At 34.3% G+C, this 24124-nt stretch overlaps 1 protein-coding gene across 2 annotated transcripts in view; it reads right to left on the bottom strand.

The window, feature by feature from the left end:
- Positions 1 to 2027: 2027 nt before the first annotated feature.
- The window catches only part of LOC136025317 (sodium-independent sulfate anion transporter-like), a 75319-nt gene continuing 53222 nt past the window's right edge, over positions 2028 to 24124 (bottom strand). For both annotated transcript variants that reach the window (XM_065701223.1, XM_065701222.1), the window contains exons 7-10: positions 23345 to 23485; positions 18524 to 18669; positions 8693 to 8860; positions 2028 to 2363 (exon numbers count right to left, since the gene is read on the bottom strand). In XM_065701223.1, the coding sequence (XP_065557295.1) occupies positions 2235 to 2363; positions 8693 to 8860; positions 18524 to 18669; positions 23345 to 23485 (584 nt within the window). In that variant the 3' untranslated portion in view covers positions 2028 to 2234. The remainder of the gene's footprint in view (positions 2364 to 8692; positions 8861 to 18523; positions 18670 to 23344; positions 23486 to 24124) is intronic.

Genomic DNA, 24124 nt, shown 5'->3' with positions numbered 1-24124 from the left:
TTATAAATGTATATTTAGACGGTGTTTAGTTTTCTTATGCCGAATTTTAACATTATTTATTTATTCTATGTGGTTTCCCAAATAACAGGCCATTGAGTCCTTTTGGGATATTGCTTTTGTTATTGTTATTTTATAGAAATAAATTAAACTTGGAACTTCAACTTTAAAGGAAATAGTGCAGAATACAGTCGTGGTTATAGTCACGAAACAGAAAGCCGATAACATTATACGATCAGAACTAAGTTTCTGTGAAGATCGTTTGATTAAAATCTTACAGAATCACTGCTTTTCTGTTATTATTGATGAATTCACTAATGTGTCTTCTAAGAAGCTTCTTGTAATTGTAGCAATGTTTTACTTGCAATGATGACATCCCAGTTGAAGTTTCTGTAGTCGAAGGTCTCGAATGTCCCGACTCTTCAGCCGGGGTTAAATTTAAGAAGCTGAAGAAGTGCATAATGGAAACACGAAAGCTTCCCCCTGCTAATTTCATAGGATTTTGATCTAACAATGCAAATTTCATGACTGGAGCCAACCAATGCGTGACGTTGATGACAAAAGAGGTGTTTGCCTGGTTAGTCATAGTGAAATTCTCTTGCTGTATTGCTCATTATCTTGCTTCATATTAATAAAAGAAACTACCAAAATTATCAAAAAGATGTCTGTCGCTCCATGTATAGTCACTTCAAATATAGTCACAAGAATCAACATGCTTTCCCAAAATTTAAAACTTTCAACAAAGTTGACATGCATAAGATTTGGCAGGCTGAGCTGACTTGGTGACTTTCAGTCAAAGCTGCTTCGGATAGAATTTCGGAGCAATAAGGTGCTCTTGGTGCCTTGGTGACTTCTATAAGTTGATGATCCAACAAAGCTCAATGAGCTTGTAAACAGAAATCTGAACCCAGTCATGAAGCACAGGCATGAATGTGTTACCTTTGCAAAGGGATTGCTTCCTGAACATAATGTATCTTTTCAAGCTGACAAACCGCTATTTTATCGCATGAAACTACAGACTGAATCTCTTACCAAGGAACTGTCTTTAACCTTCACAAAAAAGGACAATGTGAACTCAACGAAGGTATTCCAGCTTAATGTGAATGACCCAAGTGTTTACCGTCCCCTCAAAAACATTTATTTGGGTCCAACTGAGGAGGACACTCTTTTGACGCTAGATCAGTTCCTGGTGTGCCCCATGAAACAGTTGAAAATATCCTCAGAGCTAAACAATCTTTTCACATTGAAGCTGTAGTGCAGATAGAAACTCGATTTCCCTTTGATGATGACATTTTCAAAAAAATTCAGAAATTTTTCAATATGTTTCAATTACCTTAGTCACTACGGCCTGAATCTCTTCAACCCTTTGTTTGAGAGTATTAGAGATTATAATGGGATGAAAACAAAATCAAATAGGAGTGGAGAACACAAAGTCTTATCAGTGTTGAAAATATTCGAAATATGTCGGAAGAATAAGTCTAAAATTGATAGTAATATTTTTGCTTTCTTTTCCTTTCTTCAATGTCGCCGTCGAACGGTTTTTTAGTGCAGTTTGCCTTACGACACCTTACTAAACGAATGTGAACAATCCTTAAGTATTTTTTTTTTATATTTTACCTTTTCTGTATTACTCCTAGTACATTTTAAGCAACTTTTTATCCTCCAATATCCTTGAGGGTCACCTATTGACGGATCCATCTACAGATAAGTTTTTTTTCATTACTATTATTAACATAAACACAATTCAATACGATAACAAGTCAAAACAAAAAAAAAAAAAAAATGCTTCAAAAAGTGACTAGTTGGATATCAATCATACTAATTCGTCGTATTAATTCAAACAAAAACGGAAGTGTTGCAAAAACAAATTTATTAAATATTTCAATAGAGAGCGAAATGTGAAATATTTAAATATATATATATATATATATATATATATATATATATATATATATATATATATATATATATATATATATATATATATATATATATAATATATATATCCATTCGTTCAATAGGACCTGAAGGAAAAAGGAAGTCATTTATTTTGTATTTAATCGCTATTGCGTTGATTATGACAAAAAGTGAAAGTAAAAAACAAAGGTAAAATTATTTTACCAAACAAACAATTCGGTAAAGCTAAATCACAAACATCGAAACACTTAAAAATATACGTCATTTGCAGTTCTTCACTTTACAAGTGAAATAAAACAATTAATTAACAATCCTTTGTGTTAACTGATTGTTATATTCATATTCTTTGGTTGAATTCCTTCTAAGACTTCTAATGCTTTTGGCATCACGTTTATAGCTAATACCTCAATGTTTGAACTCGCAAAGTTGTCAGACAGGCCTTTTAGAGTCTGGAAGAGATAATCATAGGTTGAAAAAAAAAACTGTTAAAAGTTACCATAATGCTTGAAAAAAATGAATAGAAAGATGGAAAATCATACAAATAACAATATAAAGCACTAAATATAACTAAAATACAAAGTACTATAAAGTACATACTAGAATACAAACAAAGCACACATGTGGTCACAAATATAAATTATAAGTAATGGACTCAAACTGACATGTAACATGAAAGTTTTATAGTATTTTAACATTAAATAGTCTCCTCGATGTTTTGGTGTCATCACGATTTATGTTCATCTCACAAATTTTCATTAATTACCTTTGTTATCTATTTTTGTTTGTCATTAAGAAAACGTTATCATTATTTTTGGGAGTCATGGTACTGAAAGAGAATGTCTGTGACCTTGAAACGTGTCTGATTCAAATGATTGAGGAAAATATCAGTGGTGTCTTTGACGGGGTAGAGGGGGTTTTGTTTCCCTTCTTTACCGCTCCCCCAAAATAATATGGAGAAACAATTTTTATAACTTTGAAACTGTTTCTCGTTCCAAGATTCAACTTCATTCAATGCTTTGAGCAGAGAATTTTTTTTTTAATTAGTCCATCCTCGATTTTAATATGAAAATAAAGTGAAAAACGGGTCTATTACATTTCTTAATATGTTCAACATTCATACTTATAAAAATAAACCACCTTTGAAACCTTATCAAGTAAATAGTTGAGCCTAGTTAATAGTATAATTGCGAAAATCGATTACTTATTGTTTTGTCACATTTGCTCAGGTCAAACTGTTTCCCTTGATAGTTATTTTACTTCCTAAATTTTATCAGTTCCATATAAGATTTTCCTGTTTTAAAACTTTCAAAAAATTATATGAGTGCACCTACTACATCTGCAAATATAGCAGAAAAGGAATCGCTGAAAAACAAGAAATCATTGAAAACAAGAATTCTTTTCATTGAAAAAAAAAGAAAAGAAATCATCGAAAAAGAGAAATATTCTCACTGTAGCTAGATAGGTCAAATCAGTTAATGTTTGGTCTTAGAATTAAATAGGTTGGAGGGATGAGATCCAGGAATCCTTTAATTGTTTCAATTTTTACTTCCAATTTTAAAATCAAAACTCCAATATAGCTCCAAATTCTCTTATTTGTAATTAAACGCATAGTGAGTGCTGATAACATCCAATTTCTTGTGTTTTTGATTCATATACTAACCCATATATGCAGAACTGCATCTACATAAAATTAAATAAAAACAAGTTAATTAACTGAAAGTAAGGAGCGAACTTAAAACGAACAGAAACTTTTTCGTATATGAAAGGGGCTTATGCCTCCTCAACGCCCCGCTCTTTACAATAAATTTTGACTCTATTTCACAACTCTACTTTTTAAAACAATGAAAAAATGTCCCGTAGAGAGCGAGACGTTGAGGAGGAGACAGCTCCTTTCATATACGGAATAATTTCTGTTTGTTTTAAGTTTAATGTCACTCCTTGCTTTCAGTTAAAAAAAAAAAAACTTGTTCTTTTTTAATTTCTGAACGTTTTTGAATTAGTGTAAGTTTTGAATTTGGCTCACCGTACATGAATAATTAAATCAAAATTTACGTATTAATTTCACTTTATTTTAAACTTATAATGACTTATAGTAGCCTAAGTTTGATTTTTGTTCCAGTTGTCTATTAATGACTCCTGAATCACCCAGGCTATTTGATTAAAATAATAGACTCTTTTAAGAGCTAGTGGAGAAATTTTAGCGTTAGAGTGAGCTATTGAGGAGAGGCAACCCCCCTCTTACACGAAATATTTTCCGTTCCTTTTAAGTTTTAACATTGCTTCTTACTTTCAGTTGAAAAAAATTGCTTTTTATTTAATTGCTGATCGTTTCTTTAACTAATTTCGGGAAATCCAGCTCCCCATCCATGAAAACTGCCCTTCATCCACTAGAAATTTCTTCATGGAAAGATTCTCCCATGTAGCTTAAATTAGTGATACTAATTAAACTAATTTTCTAGTAAAAATGTGGTTGGACCTCAAACAAATTGCTATACGAATGATTCCTTAACTATTTGACTACAAAATATGTGCTGATCACGAATCCGAAAAGTTCATCGCTTTAGCTATTTCACAAATTTGAGTTTTTTAAGGTTGAATTTGAGGTTGAGGCAAAAAATGTTATTTAGCTATCTCAAAAATTTGAGTTTTTTAAGGTTGAATTGGAGGTTGAGGCAAAAAATGTTATGTAATTTCTATGTAAAAAAAAAAGATATGTAATTTCTACGCTCTTTTTTTGCTAATGAACATGAAACTAAATGATTAAAGTCAAATGGATTGTTTGAGGATTAAAGCTTTTAGAGAGACTGAGGTTGTGGGAGAGGTTCTAGGACAATTGTGAAAAAAGGGGGTCAAACTCAAACAAATTGCTATACAAATGATTTTACACTATCCGACTAAAAAATATGTGCTGATTCCCAATCCGAAAAGTTTGCTGCATTAGCTCTTTCACAAATTTGAGGTTTTCTTAGGTTGAGGGTGAATTTATTAATGCAATGAATGCCGTCCTGAAAAGACAATTCAGAATTTAGGAAATGGTTTAGGGATTTGACTTAACATCCTTAATGCATCAGAACATTACAGTAACCCGGATTTAGAATGGAGAGGGTGAGGTAGTCTCTGAAACAAATTTGAGGTACATAAGAGTCTGATTTTTTCGAAAATAGCCACCTTCCACGAGTTTCGAAGAATTTTTGTGTCTCCAATTGTGTGTCTGAAAATTCTACTTTCTAACTAATGCTGGTAAAGACTTGCAGTAGATATAGAAGAAGATTTGAGGTACAAGAATTAACAAATAATTACAGAATCGCTAAAGTTATTATGTAACTGCAAAAATATTTATGGTGTCTGAGTGATAATTTCAACTTTTTGATTCAGACTAGAAAAATACCAAAAATTTCAAAATTATTCTGACATTCTTTCACTTAAAATGAATTGTTACGTCGCTTTATGAGGTAGAATTCGAGCCTAGAATTATGTTTTGTTTAATCTGTAAAAAAGAAATACTCGAAGCGGACGAGAAAGTTGTTGTGACTGAAGTAGGAGCGAGAACCAAGAATCAAGTAAGAAGCGAAAACGAAGTGATGTTGTGGGGGATATTTCCACAAGTCATGACAAAGTTCTTACACAAATGAAAGGCCAGTTGACCAGCACTGGCGATTCTTAGTCAAGCAAAATGAAAAATTTGAAAGCAAAAAATCAATTCAAAATGAAAAGCAAAAAAAATTTAAAACCGATTGTTTATTTTGTTCGAGCAGTGTGGTTTTTGTAAATACTCACAAGAAGGAAAACAGCTTTCGCATCCGCACGACAGAGTTCAGTGAAACATTGGTGAAACTTTATCAAAAGTGAAATGATCACTGGTCTGAGAAAGGCCATGGACGAATACTAGCAGCAAATTTAGATCTGCATGCAGGAGATGTTGTATGCCAAAAAATATGTTACTCCAAATTTGCATCTGGCAACAACCTCCCTTTGAAATATGCAGGAAATCCGAATGACAGACTCGAAAAAAAGAGAGTTTGAAAAGTAACATAAATTAAAACCAAGCATTTGAAGAGGCGATTCGGTTCTTTGCAAATGATGAAGAACAGTCAAGAGTTCGTGATTTGGTCAATAGGCTATGATGAGTGAGTTTCTCGGTGATTCGCAAGAGCTTGTGTATAGCCCATTTTACATGAAGAAGCTCGTCAACGAGAGCTTTGGCGATGGAGTAGTGATTGCAGAGACCAACGGTAAGGGTAGTGTTGTCACATTAAGGCCCACGGCCTTACTATGCTGCGGAGCTGTTACCCACAACCAAATGATAGCGACAAAACCTAGGAGAAGATGAATATTATTGATGCGACTGCTGAGTTGCTGAAGAGCGACATAAAATTTATCACTCAAAATATGACTAAGTAGGTTACGACGAACGACTTGAAAATCTCAAGAAAAATTTGAACTACGTGTCACAGACTCTGACGTTCTTCCTGGAAATTTTTTTCGTGGGCAAAGATGCTAACTAAAAATAAGGCCTGCAACCAAAGACAGATTATGCGCTTATAAGTTTGGATGAACCTCAGTATGTAATTAATTGCAATAGCTGTCTTGTGGTGGCGCAGTGGATTTGACCTTATCTTGGTAATACGGGACCCAGAGATCGAACCATGCTGCAGGAATGCACTGCAGGGCCGACGCAGGGACCTTAGTAGTCAAGAAGCGTCATTAATCCGATACAATACAAATTGTAATAGCTATGTGAAGCAAAGATATGCTTTCACTTCCATAGCCTTTGACGGATATTTATCTGGACCCTGAAACAGAGAAGTAACAAATTTGAGGAGGATCAGGTTTAAAGACTGTCTTAGGAACAGCATTCAGTTGCAAATGCCTTGTTTTAGTTAAAACAGAGGATTTCCTGTGCAACACAGAAAACAGGCAGGTAATCATCAGCATGCTGCCCGCTTACCTTAATGATTTGGGATGTTAAATTTACAAATCGCCAGCCAGTACTGACCTGCCGATTGTGAGGTCAGCGGTCAAATCAACAGAATGCCATCCCTCTGTCTTAATAGATGAAGATACGGACTTACATGTCCTTTTACTGAAAGCAAGACTGTAAACTTATATTTTACAATTCCGAGTCCAGGTCACAGAAAAATGAAGGTTAACTGTGGGATATATTGGCAGCTAAACTGAAACTTGGTGACACCCTTTGCGAAAAAAGTATTTTTCTCCATGCCTCTCTCGAATGGGAAAATATATGGAGTAGGAAAATTTACACCACTGAACCACGCAAAAAAGAAGAAAAACTTCCGGGATATCACCGGGCTATTCCTAGATTCACCTTCTACAAAAGACGACATTAGAAAAGCTGGAGAGAAGGCCATTCTTATCATGTTTTAAGCTGCAGAAAATTAAAAAAGTCTTGACCAGATCCGCTACAGGAAATTCTATGAAAAAGTTGGAAGATCCGGGAAATACGTAGAGGCAAAAACGCACCCACCAACAAGCGATTTTTGCAAGTAACGTTTGCTTGGAGCATACTTCCAAGCATAAGCGTGAAATATATTGAGCGTCAACTTGATCCTTTAGAGTATGGCTGGATTTTGCGGAAAGAAGAATTACGACCTGCGCATTCAGATAGATCACCGGTACTACCTTCACTTCTCTTAGTGTTTCACTGTAATTACAAGAGCGATTGTTTGACGCTACGATGTTCTTGCAAAAAGAATGGCTTAAAATGTACCTGTGCTTGTAGCAATTGTAAATGAACAAGCTGTTTTAACCGCCAAACAGTTGGTGCTTGAAACCTTGAAGACGATGGTATTGAAGATGAAGACCGAATTTTTGAACGGCTTTGCCAAGCTTTCAGCCACAGACATTTCTTTTAACTTTAAAAGTTTAATTTCCTGTTCATCAGCAGAAAAAGGGTGTATGAATTACATAGCAAACTTTTCGGAATCGGAATCAATACATATTTTTTGGTCAGGTAGTGAAAGAATCATTCATATATCAATTTGTTTCAGGTTGACCCCATTTTTTTATAGTTTTCCTAGAGCCTCTCCTCCAACCTCACTCTCTCTCTCAAAGCTTTAAGCCTCAAACAATTTTTTTGACTTTAATAATTTTGTTTCATGTTCATCAGCAAAAAAGAGCAACATTAACAAAAGGTTCAACATCCACAAAACATCAAAAGGTGCAACAGATTCAAATCGCTTTGGGATTTTTTGTTTATAAAGAGATTATATTTCATTTAAATTTTTCATATCTATCGACAATAGCTAGCAGGTTTTGATATATGTGTTAACAATCATAGATAATTCTAGAAAAAATACAAAAGAATAAAATAAAATATCCAGATTTCATACCCAAAATTGATTTACTAAAATGTTTGAATAAGATTTCTTTCTAAATACTTTGAATAAGTTTATAATGTTTTAAATCTGAATTTTTTTTTGTCCTTCAGTGCTTGCAAGTGCGGAGGACCTCCACTGAAATCGAAGAGTATTTCTGTTTTTATCAGAACATCCTCTTTTTCTTAATATAGTTTTCTTCTTACTTTTATTTTGTTTTTGGTTTCTGATTTTTTTTTCTTCTGTTTGAGCAGAAGCTTCTGTTTTGATTCTGCAATTAAAAATCAAAATTATATTTTTCTTCCTTTAAGTAACTTTATTTCCTATAATCTCGTGTCTTATTTCGCACGATTTTGTCTCTTTTTATCATAGCTCGTTAGATTGCCTTTTTATGTTCCAATTTTGTGATTCATTTCATTTTATTTTCAAAAAAATAATCTTACCTTTGCTGTAGCAAAATCTAATCTATTCACATAGGCTAGATCGAAAATAACTGTAGTAACATGCTCTTCTTTTGAGATGGCTTTTTTGACAATGTTGCTGAAATAATCAGCCGCAGGAAAAACAAGGCTTTCCCGGGGCTGAACCACAACTGTTGCTCCCGCTTCTTTCTGTAAAATAAAGAAGAAAAATTATAGACTATAAAATTAAAAGTCATTTTAGTTCTTTTTCCATACTGAAATTCTTTCAGACACTTTAAGTTTACTTGTACATGGTCTATTTGTGTTAGACTATCAAAAATATATATAAAAAAAAACTGGAAGAAACAATAAAAGAGGCAAAAGGTAGTACACTTTGAATAAGCTCAGTGAAATTACAATACAAATACATCCTGAGTAGTTAAAGTGAAGCATAGTTAATACTGAAGTTGCATATTTAAAGTAAAGTGCACACAAAGGAAACAAGAATAAGAAAAGCCAAGTGAAAAAAATACAAAAATTTTATCTGAACAAGCTTAGTTTTTAGTTATAGAGAATTGGAACAAGCAGAATAAAGTGGTTGGTAGAATAACGACCAATCAGCATTAAAAGATGATTACCAAGTTCTGGCAGAAAAAAGTAACAAAGAAAACTATTTTATATCAGCATATAAAAGTGAGTCATACAGTTTTTGTAGCAAAGGAAAAATCTGGAAAAAAACAAACTGCATTGATATGGTCTCTCTTTCTCTCTCTAAAACTCTCTTTCCCTGTCCTTCTCTTGTCCTCCCCCCTCTCTCTCTTTCTCTCGCTCTCTGTCTCTCTGACTCAGTCACACTCATAAAAATTTCATTTTCAATATCCTTTGAAAACACTTAAACTGAACACTAGAACTGAAATTCTCTTCAAAACTCTTCAATTGTTGGTATTTTTATTTCATTTTTTTTTGTTCGTTGTTCGTTTTTTTACTTCCTTTTTTAATGCTATTTTTTAATGTAACTTTGATTTTGTTAATAATTATTTTGTTTATTGAGTTAATCTAATTTTTATCGTTTATGATATGACTAATCTCAGTTGGAATAATGACTACGGAATTGATTTTTATTCTTACAATTTTAATGGCGGCATTCTTTTGCCCTTGGTTCGTACTTTCTAGTTCGTTAACCCGGAAACTTTTGATTCAGCCTTTCGGCTAAATTATAAAAAATAAAATTTTACGTTATAAACAAAAGGGAACAAGAATTATAAATGAATTTATCGAAATGAATAAATTTAGAAAGTAACTATATTACAGAATCCTTCAATTATTAACCCACAGTGTACTTGCACAAAAAAATGTGTTTAGCAGTGAAATAGATTCATGTAAACGTATCTTTTCGTGTAATCGTTTGCCTTTGTAATTTGTTTCTGTAATTCTTTTTCGTGTAAGTTCATACAAACGTATCTTATTCGTGTGAGCGCCAAAATTAAAAATAATTTTGTAATAAAAAGGGCGCATTTTCCCTTTTCCAACCATATTAGTGTGTAAGCCAAAATATATTGTTCCAAATGGGCTTTAGAAGTGAGATCCCCTATTTAAAGTAAACGGAAGGATCTCTCAGGAGTGATTGGAAAACTTGGCCCCAAAAACTCACCAATCAGCTTAGAACTTTTAAAATGAAGCTTGTCAGTAATTGCCTCTCAGTAGCCTCTCTCAGAGTTTACATTTGATAACACTTCGGTCATTTCATGCCAAAAAAATAGTTTTTGGCAAACACTAGCATAGTTTACCAAATATTTGGGGTAACAAATATTTCATCTTATGTTTTTGCCAAAAGGAACATAAAACCTCTTTTAAAGAGTTCTTTGAAATGCTTCATATAATGCCATAGTTTTTATCAAGGCCTTCTTTCTTTTAGAAGTGTTTTCTCCCTTTTTCTTAAATTGTGTAATTTTTTTCAGGCTTGTAGTTTTTATGAGCAATTTAAGTTAGAATGTGAAAAGAATATTATTTTAATATATTTATTGCTACCCAAATTTAACTGTTATCATTTAGGAGCTGTTAGATCATCCACTATAATAAAGTTTAATAATAATGTTTTTTAATGACCAGTGCATCAAAATTTGGGGTTGGTGGGAGGCACGTTATAGTAGACTGAAACCAGAGATTTGTATAAGGATATGATAAAGCTCTGCTTTTGAAAAGATATAAAATTTTCAATCCTTCAATTAAGAATGACAATTCAAAATCTTGTATTAAACATATTTTTGTTATTACTTGGAGCATGGATGCACGGACCATCTCACATACAGAAGCACGTTTCTGGAATTTTTGACCATTTTGATTCAAATTGCGATCTTGAAGTTTTGATGTAATCGGACTGTGGAAAAAAACGATTTTTTCTAATGAAAGTAAGGAGCAGAATTAAAACTTAAAACAAAAAGAAACAGAAATTATTAAGTTCAGAAGGGGATTGGCCCCTCCTCAACACCTCACTCTTTACGCCAAAAATTTTTAGTACTTTTTAAAAAACCTTCTTAGCATTCTAATTAAACGATCCTTGTGTTTCAAGAGTCCATCTTGGGAAGTTGGGAAAACCGTCAAACTTTACCATAAAGCGTGAGGTGTTGAGGGGGAGGGGAGCAATCCTGTTCATACACGTAATAATTTCTGTTCGTTTTTAGTTTTAATGATGCTCTTTACTATTAGTGAAAAAAAATTGTTTTTTTTATTGAACTTCTGATCTTTTCTTAATAATGACAGGATATCTGACCCCCACCTCCATAGAGGAATCCCCCTCCCCATGAAAATGGTCTCTAGAAAATTCAATCCCGATAAAAATTCACCCTTGACAATTACCCTTAACAACTACATGCCTAAAGTTGAAAAGGAAAAGAGAAAGCAACACATATAAAAAGGATTTCGTTCAGTAATTCTGGCAAATTTCCCTCAGTGTATAATTTCTCCTGACAAGTTCACCCCCTGAAGATTTTCCCTCCACGTGAAAGATTCCCAGTATAACAATTTGTCCTCCCCCCATACCAAAATGTACACATACTTCCCAATAACAAATACTATGCATAAACAATGGGAAAATTTTTTTTAACTTAAAGATCTTTCCCCTAGGGCTGTGGGGGGAGGGAGGTAAGGCGCATCCAAGGGCATAGTTATTGGGATTTTAAATCATTATCTATCTATATATATAAAAATAAGTTGTCTCTCTGTCTGTGGATCAGTTGACGTCATGTTTCTGTGTTGACTGACGTCATGTTTTCAACTGACGAAATTACAGACCGGGACATCGGGACACAAATGACGACCGGGACACCGGCACATAGGGAATATAAATGACGACAATCAAAGAGAAAGCGACCGGTACAAAAGGATTGTTCGATTAGCAATCACCATCAACAAAGCACCGGGACACAAATGACGACCGGGACGCAGGGAGTATAAATGACGACCAGGACATAAGTAAAAAAAAACTAAAAAACGGTAAAACTACAAAAAAACTAAAAGGAAAAAAAAACTAAAAACTAATAAAAAAACTAAAAACTAATAAAAAAACTAGAAAAGCTAAAAAACTAAAAAAACTAAAAAAGAAAAAAAATAAAAAAGGAAAAAATGAAAAATAAAGGAGAAAAACAAAACTAAAAAACGAATGTATATACAGACCGGGACACCGGGATACAAAGGACGACCGGGACACAGGGAATATAAATGACGACCGGGACGCAGGGAAACAACTGGAACGGGGATGCCGGGGGGCACAGGGGGATATAAATGACGACCGGGACACCGGGACACAAGGAATATAAATGACGCCCGGGACACTCAAAGAGAAATCACAGACTGGGACACCGGGACACAAATGACGACCGGGACACAGGGACAAAACTACAAAGGGGACGCCGGGGGGCACAGGGGGATACATAAATGACGATGGCGACACAGGGAATGGTCGATTAGGGGACACAGGGACAAAACTACAAAGGGGACGCCGGGGGCACAGGGGGATACATAAATGACGATGGCGACACAGGGAATGGTCGATTAGCAATCAACATCAACAAAGCTCAAGGGCAATCATTAGAATCATGAGGTATAGATCTGAATATGGATTGTTTTCCCATGGACCATTATATGTTGCATGTTCAAGAGTCGGCAAACCTGACAATCTATTTATATGCACAGACAATGGGACAGCAAAGAATGTTGTATAATCGCAAGTTTTACGTAGTTAAAAACATATATATATATATATATATATATATATATATATATATATATATATATATATATATATATATATATATATATATATATATATATATATACTAGCTGTTGGGGTGGCGCTTCGCGCCACCCCAACACCTAGTTGGTGGGGGCGCTTCGTGCCCCCCCCAAGCCCCCCCGCACGCGTAAGTCGTTACGCGCCATATTAGTTACGCGCCATTGTAGTTGTGTCCCTATGTCCCACCTGTCAATATAGATAGATATATATATATATATATATATATATATATATATATATATATATATATATATATATATATATATATATATATATATATATATATATATGTTTTTAACTACGTAAAACTTGCGAATATACAACATTCTTTGCTGTCCCATTGTCTGTGCATATAAATAGATTGTCAGGTTTACCGACTCTTGAACATGCAACATATAATGGTCCATGGGAAAACAATCCGTATTCAGATCTATACCTCATGATTCTAATGATTGCCCTTGAGCTTTGTTGATGGTGATTGCTAATCGACCATTCCCTGAGTCGCCATCGTCATTTATATATCCCCCTGTGCACCCCGGCGTCCCCTTTGTAGTTATGTCCCTGTGTCCCGGTCGTCATTTATATTCCCTGTGTCCCGGTCGTCATTTGTGTCCCGGTGTTCCAGTCTGTGATTTCTCTTTGAGTGTCCCGGGCGTCATTTATATTCCTTGTGTCCCGGTGTCCCGGTCGTCATTTATATCCCCCTGTGCCCCCCGGCGTCCCCATTGTAGTTGTGTCCCTGTGTCCCGGTCGTCATTTATATTCCCTGTGTCCCGGTCGTCATTTGTATCCCGGTGTCCCGGTCTGTATATACATTCGTTTTTTAGTTTTGTTTTTCTCCTTTATTTTTTTCCTTTTTTCTTTTTTTTCTTTTTTAGTTTATTTAGATTTTTAGATTTTTTAGTTTTTTTATTAGTTTTTAGTTTTTTTGTAGTTTTTTACCATTTTTTTAGTTTTTTTAGTTTTTTTTTTTACTTATGTCCTGGTCGTCATTTATACTCCCTGTGTCCCGGTCGTCATTTGTGTCTCGGTGCTTTGTTCATTGCTAATTTATATTATATTTATATTTATATTTTTATATTTATTAATATTTTTTTAGTTTTCTTTTTCTCTTATTTTTCAGTTTTTTCCTTTTTTTTAGTTTTTTCTTTTTTAGTTTTTAGTTTTTTTTTGTTTTTTACCTTTTTTTAGTTTTTTTAGTTTTTTTAGTTTTTTAGCTTTTTTAGTTTTTTTATTAGTTTTTAGTTTTTTTTTAGTTTTTGCCTTTTTTTAGTTTTTTTCAGTTTTTTTTAGTTTTTAGTTTTTTACCTTTTTTTAGTTTTTTTTAGTTTTTTAGCTTTTTTAGTTTTTTTTTCTGTTTAGTTTTTTTTTGTAGTTTTTACCTTTTTTAGTTTTTTTTCTTCTTTTGTATTAGTGTGAAATAATTCAGACGTCATATGCGGACAAACACGACGTCACTCGACAGACAGACAGACAGACATAACCCACAAACAACTTATTTTTATATATATTTATTCATATTTTTTTAGTTTTCTTTTTCTCTTTTATTTTTCAGTTTTTTCCTTTTTTTTAGTTTTTTTCTTTTTTAGTTTTTAGTTTTTTTTAGTTTTTTACCTTTTTTTAGTTTTTTTTTAGTTTTTTTAGTTTTTTAGCTTTTTTAGTTTTTTTATTAGTTTTTATTTTTTTTGTAGTTTTGCCTTTTTTTATTTTTTTCAGTTTTTTTTAGTTATTAGATTTTTACCTTTTTTTAGTTTTTTTTAGTTTTTTAGCTTTTTTAGTTTTTTTTTCTTTTTAGTTTTTTTTGTAGTTTTTACCTTTTTTAGTTTTTTTCTTCTTTTGTATTAGTGTGAAATAATTCAGACGTCATATGCGAACAAACATGACGTCACCTGATCCAGCCACAGATCCACACACAGACAACTTATTTTTATATATATAGATATATATATTCACAGGTGGGACATACGGACACAACTACAATGGCGCATAACTGATATGGCGCGTAATGACTTACGCGCGCGGGGGGGGCTTGGGGGGCGCGAAGCGCCCCCACCAACTAGGTGTTGGGGTGGCGCGAAGCGCCACCCCAACAGCTAGTCTATATATATATATATAAAAATAAGTTGTCTGTCTGTCTGTGGATCAGGTGACGTCATGTTTCTGTGTTGACTGACGTCATGTTTTCAACTGACGAAATTACAGACCGGGACATCGGGACACAAATGACGACCGGAACACCGGCACATAGGGAATATAAATGACGACAATCAAAGAGAAAGCGACCGGGACAAAAGGATTGTTCGATTAGCAATCACCATCAACAAAGCACCGGGACACAAATGACGATAGGGACGCAGGGAGTATAAATGACGACCAGGACATAAGTAAAAAAAGACTAAAAAACTAAAAAAAAAGGTAAAAACTACAAAAAAACTAAAAGGAAAAAAAAACTAAAAACTAATAAAAAAACTAAAAACTAATAAAAAAACTAAAAAAGCTAAAAAATTAAAAAAACTAAAAAAGAAAAAAAAGGAAAAAATGAAAAATAAAGGAGAAAAAAAAAACTAAAAAACGAATGTATATACAGACCGGGACACCGGGATACAAATGACGACCGGGACACGGGGAATATAAATGACGACCGGGACACAGGGACACAACTGGAACGGGGACGCCGGGGGGCACAGGGGGATATAAATGACGACCGGGACACCGGGACACAAGGAATATAAATGACGCCCGGGACACTCAAAGAGAAATCACAGACTGGGACACCGGGACACAAATGACGACCGGGACACAGGGAATATAAATGACGACCGGGACACAGGGACAAAACTACAAAGGGGACGCCGGGGGGCACAGGGGGATACATAAATGACGATGGCGACACAGGGAATGGTCGATTAGCAATCAACATCAACAAAGCTCAAGGGCAATCATTAGAATCATGAGGTATAGATGTGAATACGGATTGTTTTCCCATGGACCATTATATGTTGCATGTTCAAGAGTCGGCAAACCTGACAATCTATTTATATGCACAGACAATGGGACAGCAAAGAATGTTGTATATTCGCAAGTTTTACGTAGTTAAAAACATATATACATATATATATATATATATATATATATATATATATATATATATATATATATATATATATATATATATCACAGGTGGGACATAGGGACACAACTACAATGGCGCATAACTGATATGGCGCGTAACGACTTACGCGCGCGGGGGGGCTTGGGGGGCGCGAAGCGCCCCCACTGACTAGGTGTTGGAGTGGCGCGAAGCGCCACCCTAACAGCTAGTATTTTATAATTTTGATTGAAATATTTTGACAAAAAAGTGTCTGGAAGGGGACCTGGTTGTCCTCCCATCTTTTGGTCACTTAAAAATGACACTAGACCTTTTAATTTTGTTCGAATAAGTCATATCACGAAATTTTACGACCGCTGGATGAACACAATCAACCCTTTGAAAAAAACTTAATACATAAATAAATAAAAACCCGTCCGTCATCTTCTTATGGCAAAAATATATGTTCCAAATTTTCAAACAGTTCGTAATAACGAACCGTAGTAAGGAGTGACCCGGCTCAATAGTAACCAAAATTCTAAAAAATGGAATTTGATACCAATAGTTACATCAAAAGAATCACATTTTTACGTTGATTCTAACTATAGAGTTTTATTAAGTTTATTTTTACCCATCGAAAGTTACGAGCCTGAGAAAATTTGCCTTATTTTAGAAAACAGGGAGAAACACCCCCTTAAAGTCAAAGAATCTTAACGAAAATCGCACCATCAGATTCGGAGGTATCAGAGAACCTTTCTGTAGAAGTTTTAAGCTCCTATCTACAAAAAAGTGGAATTTTGTATTTTTTCCCAGAAGACAGGTCACGGGTGCCATTTTTTTGTTTTTTTTTTGTTTTTTGCTTTTTTCTTTTCTCCAGGAGTGGTCGTACCGACCCAGTGGTCCTAGAATTTTGTGAGAGGGCTCATTCTTACGAGATTAAAAGCTCATATTCCCTTTTTAAGTGACCAAAAAATTGGAGGGCACCTAGGTCCCTTCCTATGCTCATGTTTTCCCAAAGTTACTGGATCGAAATTTTAAGATAGCCATTTTGTCCAGTATAGTCGAAAAACCTAATAATTATGTCTTCGGGGACGACTTAATTCCCCACAGTCCCCAGGGGAGGGGCTGCAAGTTACAAACTTAGACCACTGTTTACATAAAGTAATGATAATTGGGACGTGTACAGACTATTTCAGGGGGACTTTTTCACGTTAAAAGGGGGTCAAGGGAGGGAGTTACGTGGGGGATCGTTCCGTGGAGGAATTTATCATGAAAGAATGAAATTTCCTGGAAGGGACCGCAGGATTTTCTAGCATTATTTAAAAAAAAAAATGAGAAAATATATAAAAAAAAAGTTTATTTCTGGTGAAAGTAAGGACCAGTATTAGGACCTAAAACGAACACAAATTATTATATATATAAGGGGGTTCATCTGCTCCAAAATATCTCACTCAATATGATAAAATATTTTTAGTAATTACAACTATTTATTCTACGGCGTTTAGTGTAAAGAGCGAGGTATTGACAAGGGGGAGAACCCCTTCATATACGTAATAAGAATATACAAATTCAGAATTTTGCTACATAAGTTAATTCGTAAGTTACGTGTATTTTTTGCTAATATAAACATTCATAAAAAATAAAAATTTCTAATTGCCGTTTCAAGTAGCCAAAAATTGGAGAACATTTAGGCCAACTCCTCCACCCCTTTTTTCAAAATAGTCCGATCAAAAGTATGAGAAAACCATATAGCCAAAAAAAATCAATATGAAAATTTTGTTTTAATTATTCATGTGCGGTGAGCCAAAATCAAAACATGCATTAATTCAAAAACAGTCAGAAATTAAATAAAAAACAAGTTTTTTAACTGCAAGTAAGGAGCGACATTAAAACTTAAAACGGACAGAAATTTTTCCATTTATGAAATGGATTGTCTCCTCCTCAATGCCCCACTCTTTACGCTAAACTTTAGCGTAGAGAGCGAGGCGTTGAGGAGGGACAGTCCATTTCATAAACGGAATAATTTCTCTTCGTTTTAAGTTTTAATGTTGCTCCCTACTTGCTGTTAAAACTGGTTTTTATTTAATTGCAATAGAAGGTAAGGGTTTCCTGATACGCTGAATCTGATGGTGTGATTCTCATCAAATTTCTATTACTTCTAGGGGTTGATTTTCTTTCTTTCGTAAATAAGGCAAATTTTCTGAGGTTCTTAGCCCTTAATGGGTAAGACTAAACTTAATGAAATTTATTTTTGAAATCAAGCGATTATTAATTCGCAATTACTAGTTACAAAGGTAATTTTTTTTAACAGAAATAATATTATTTCAGCCAATTGTTTATTTTTCATTAGTTTCTGGAGGTCTACAATTTACTCTTTTAAGGTCAAAACAATGTTTTACCAAGATTTTATGGAATGTACGATTAATATTTCAATGGCTTTAGTAATTCTATTGAAGGCAAACAGTAGAACATAAAAACTATAAATTATTCTTACACGAGTAACTCCAATTTCAATTGGTGGTCTGGCGTTTGCAAATGACATCATAAATAGATGTACAAATGTGCCAACAATGATTCCCAGCTCCAAGCCAAAAAGAAGACCAGAAAAAAATGTGGTGGCAAACGGAATCAAGTCACTCTCTGGAATTCAAAATAAAATTAATTCACCAACTTCACAGCTTAACAATTCGTTGAACGTCCGAATGTCCGTTGAAATAACAAATTTCTTTGAACGTCCAAACACCTCTAAAATTCAATCTTGAAAAAATTGTATATATTTACAAATATGTATATTTTAATAATATTGTAATATTTGTCATAAACTTTGGACAGTTTTACTTTTTGAACTTTGATTTTTATCTATACATTTGGGTTCGTTTGTTTAGAGGAATTCCTCATCAAATTTTAAAATTGAAATTTGCTTACAATTATGGCTTTCATCTCACACCAGTGGCTTTGGTTACTAGCTACTTGAACAAAATTTCAGTGGGGTCTACTTCTCTGATCTGAAAGATTTACTGAAGACTAAGCAACTACAATACATCGCGATAAAAGTAAAATCAGTTTTTTTTCCTGCTAACTGGAACTTTTTTTATAATTCTTAAATTCATGGCGTCAGGTACACCTAAATACATGTGTTACCTTTTAGCTTTTACGTTGCTCAATCTGGAGATTTTAGATGACTTTTAAACCTTCTTTTGAAGGTGTCAACATGAAAACTTTAGTGGATAGCATGCCCAGGAAGATCATCCTAAATTGAAGTGCAATGTTGAATGAAGCTGTTCTTAAAGCAATCTGTTCTAAGAAAGTCAATACTATGATGATTGCATTGAACTTTTTGTTTTATGTTTACATTGACAGTTGGACAATGGGGATTACAATATGAGAAATATCTAGAGAAGGGTATGTGCTCATAGAAAACAGCCATCGACACTACGCTAAATTGTTTCAATAGCAGGTTGAAGAGAGTCATGGGGATCAACTGAACCAACCTATTCTATTATTCCTATTTTGGATTTCTTATAATGGTGCCAACAACATTTTCTGAGCACCCGATCGATGTGGATTTTTTCCAAGAGAGAACTCTGAAGCAGCGCAGATTCTGAGGAGACAAAACTCGTCAACTCCCTTTGTAGCTTCATTCATGAAGATGTAGCTGTGGTTCATGCTTAGTGCTTTGATCGGGAGATCAGTAGCTCCTTTTTTTTGACACTTCGAAATTTGGGATTTATGCATCGGACTACTTTTCAATTCCGACAAAATCAACCTGTAAGAGCAGGGGGGCTCTGGTTTGGACTTAGTATTATGTGATGGTTATGTGTGTTCTGGTATCCTTAGCAAAGTGATTAAAAGGCCTTGTATGTTTTTTTCCAGTGACAACTATGTAAAGAATGGAAAGCGTAGGTGCCGAAATACCCTCCTGAGTTACGCCTGCTTTTATTGGATATTGTCAGAAAATGAGCCCGCTAACAACAATCTGTTGTTCGTTTACAAAAGGCCTTTGTAAGCCTTACCAATGCAGGAGAGGGGCTAAAAGGACCGTTCGAGCCCACGATCGTTAGATTATCACCTGTATCACGCATAGAAATGATATGGGCAGATTTGCATGTGTGTGGAGACGCCCTAGAGTGAAAACACAGACAAAAATATGATTGACAAAGGTTCCACTCCTTTGGCACTACTGAACGTGAAGGCAGCATTAGATATGCTTTTACAACCTGTGAATTTGGTCAAATTAAGACGGTGTAGACTGCGAAAGACTTTAGTAGTGAAACAGCTAACACAATTGAACACTGTATCGGTTTTATCATGGGAAATTGAAAAAAATCTTTACCATCAATCGTCCAGATTTGAGAATTTGGTACACACCTTAGCAAGAACTTCAACCTTTGCCTGTGGATCTTGCAGTGATTTTTAGAGAGGAAACTGAAGTTCACCTAAACGACGAAAAAGCCTCTTTGACAATCCTCCATCAGCTCTTGGCAGAAGTATTTTGAAGCTTAGTAGTGAATATCTCTTCCTTCTGAACTCAAAATGACTGAACTGTGTGAACTGCTTGTTTACATGCTTTTATAAAATCATATATTTCCTTTTGATCTTTGAAGGTGGCCATCACTTGTTTGCCTTCTTTACTCGAGTATCGTTTCTGCAGCTGACGTTGAGCCAAGGTTTTTTCTTGCTGGACAGCTGGATCTGCTTCCATGGGATATAGCTTACGATAGAGTCGAGTATGACCTGCTGGTATTTTTCTGCAGATTTCTTGGACCCATCAAGAAGGAAGATTCTCCACTTATGATTTGCGACTGTGTCCCTTAAGCCATCCCAATCTCCTGTTTTATATTTTCAGATTTGTCACTCATACTTTTTTTGGGAAGAAAAAGCCCAGATTTGCGTCCCAATGACATCAACTGATCCATTTTGAAGCTGTGAATGTAACCTTAATGAATTCTAGGCGATGTGTAAGTAAGAAATCAAGACAAGGTGAGCCGTCTGGGCCGTGGTGGGCATCAAATTCAACGAGATATTCAAGCCTATACGAACGAGAATCATCATACAGATTTTATTCCTCCTTATCATTATCTTTTTTACAAAGCTATGCGCTATGACGAACATTGAGGCCTCTCCGCGGAGAATGATGGTAGACTTAGCATGTTTGCCATGAATAAAATTGAGGAAGGGTTTATGTTAGCTAGTAATATGACAGGTTGGAGGTTTAAGTGTTGATCCAATGGTCAAATACTTGTTTGGAAAGGTAACCCATGGAGCTTCTTCCAATGCTGTGTTTGGTAGATTTAGACCTGAGTGTGGAATATGGCTCTATATGTAAATGAAAACACCTCATCTTCCATTGTTTTTTTTACTGTTGGTCTGTGCCCGTTATCACCTGAGGAATGTGTACCCCGGTGTAGAGACCTCGTTGCTCTCTTATAGCTCAGATTGGCCGCAGTGATGCACATAATTGAGAGTCTGAAAGATAGCACCAGATGTAGAAAATAGTCAAATTTAGTTGTGATACTTCTTGCACTACAGTTAGCTACCGTAAACATATCCATTTAGATTATCTGTGTTCGTATTAAAATATTAAAGGTCATCGACATATATTAGATTTGTCCCGAGGCCTATTTTGATAAATAGTATATAGGTAAAAACACATTGTCGGTTGGTCATCCCAACAAAGACTAAGGGATCCAACGGCTGGTGCATTCTTCGGATAAGGAATAGAGCTGAAGCACATTTTAACTATACTCAGTATTGGAAGTAGTGCCTCAGTATGGGTTGTGCCTTTGTTGGTTGGGAGCGAAGAATTTTCATAACATATATTATGGGTTTTCAAGGACAACTTTGTATGTCTTGGCCAAGTTTTTGTGGAAGCAACAAAATAGCGAATATTCACATTTTACCGTTTTTTACGTCTTGGTGTACAAACTTTAAAATACAGATTATACATGTATATATATATTTTTTTTTACTTCTTTAATTTTGAGGGAAATTGATAAGGGTTCTCTAGACAATAAACTGCTTTTTGAAACTCTTCAGATGAGAATATTTCTAATAATGTTTTTTCTGCTGTGACATCATCAAAAATTTTGCATTGTAAAAATTTCAGGAGAGATGGAAAGTTGCATCATAAGTACATGAATGGGGTACGTTCTTGGGAATAAACAGTTAAACCATTTGTAAACTTTTGAAGATGATTCGGAAAAATATATTTGTCATGATTTTACTAATTTTAAAAAACTGTAACCAAGAAGGTTACAGCTTCTCTCTCCTTAGACCGAGAATTAAAGTAAAAATTAAAGTTTTAATTTTTATAGGTGTGGGTTATCATTTGCTCATATTTTCCCTTCAGAATCAAACTGTTTTACTAGGTCTGATTCTAAATTTTTAGTTAATAAAAATGAGAATGTAGACAATATTTCAGAGATAATTTTTCGGCATAGAGTTTGCATTGGAGAGTTTTAGATATTTTTTTCGAGGGATCATCAAATATTTTAGTGTAATATCTACACAAAATTGACACTGAGGAAAATTGGAGAAATTAAAAGACATATGGAAACCGTGTAAACTAAACGAAGAGCGAGGAAACTTTATTTTTTTCAGCTCTAAAAACAGAAACAAAATTGGCCGAAAACCAGTTACAGCCTGAACCTACACCAGAGTTTTCTGTTTTGCTGAAACTGAAAAAGAAACCTTAAAAAATGTTAGAACTTCGGTGCAAGGCACCACTGACATAAATTTTCCCGAATATGGATCCGAAATTTTCAGGGAGAGACTCAAAACTTGGATGAAATTTTTCTTGTTGCAGATTTTTGACGCTAGAATTTTAAATATTCTTTTAAATTTCAATGAGAAATAAATTATTTTTTAGGAAAAATTACGTATTATCCTAAATGAAAATAATAAAATACCCATAAAGTTCCTCCTATATTTTTTTTTTCAATTTGACTTCCTGGGATGATCAGAACTCAAAATAAGAGTTCACTTAAATTCTATAATCATGTCAGCAGTCCCACGTCAAAGCGTTGGAAACGAAGATATTGATGCTTATTGTTTATTTATTTTCCTTTATTTTTATTTTATTCCTCCACATTTTTGCTCCTTTATCTGTTTGCTATTATACGTTGAATATCTTTCTATCGCTACAAAAATGCTTTTCACTGAGGTAATTTGGTACCTGTTACTTCTTTCACGCTTAGAGAGAGTGACTGTCAAATAATAACTAAAGGCAATTATTAGAAAAAGCCGAATATAAAATCAAAATTAGTTTAATTTTTTCCTGCTTTTCCATGCTTATTTCGAATGGGGAATAACTTACTTTTTGTTCTCCACATTGGCATGATTACGTGATATTCTACCATTACTATCACAGCACCAACGATAACAGCGGCAAGACTCGCTTTTGGAATGTAATAAAAATAAGGTGTCAAAAACTGTGCTGCCAGGATAACAATAATACCTGTAAAATATTTATGTTGTATTAGTTATTAGTTAGTAAAAGAAAAAACAAGCAAATATTAGTCAATAGATCTGCTCCTGGAGGTTAACTTCTGTTACTCCTTTAATGGAGCCATGAACGCTATCTATGATTTTAATTTCCGAGTAGTTACCGGCTAATTTAATTGGGTTTTTAGTCGCAAGTTTTCCACATTTAGAATTTTCAATGTATACAAAGTCGAACTTTTAGTTTCTAACAGCTGTTTGGACATCGTTAAAAGTTGTAATCACTTGTATAACATGATACATATTCACTATCTAACAATTCATGGTAACGAACCGTATTAAATTCTTAAAAGATAGCAACTTAAATAACAGTGAATGTAAAAAAAAAATTGGTTTTTTAACAATAATACCTGTAAAATATTTAGGTTGTATTAGTTATTAGTTAGTAAAAAAAAACAAGCAAATATTAGTCAATAGATCTGCTACTGGAGGTTAACTTCTGTGACTCCTTTAATGGAGCCATGAACGCTATCTATGATTTTAATTTCCGGCTGGAACACCTTATTCACCAATTTGGAAAATTCATCCAAGCCAATAAGAGCCACCGATCTTTACTACCCGAACCAGCCCCTCCCAATAGCCGAACTCGATTACG

The sequence above is a fragment of the Artemia franciscana genome, chromosome 3 (assembly GCF_032884065.1).
Source record: "Artemia franciscana chromosome 3, ASM3288406v1, whole genome shotgun sequence".
Classification (NCBI taxonomy): Eukaryota; Metazoa; Arthropoda; class Branchiopoda; order Anostraca; family Artemiidae; genus Artemia; species Artemia franciscana.
The sequence above is the reverse complement of the archived record's forward strand: the minus strand, read 5'-3'. Positions and strand labels throughout refer to the sequence as shown.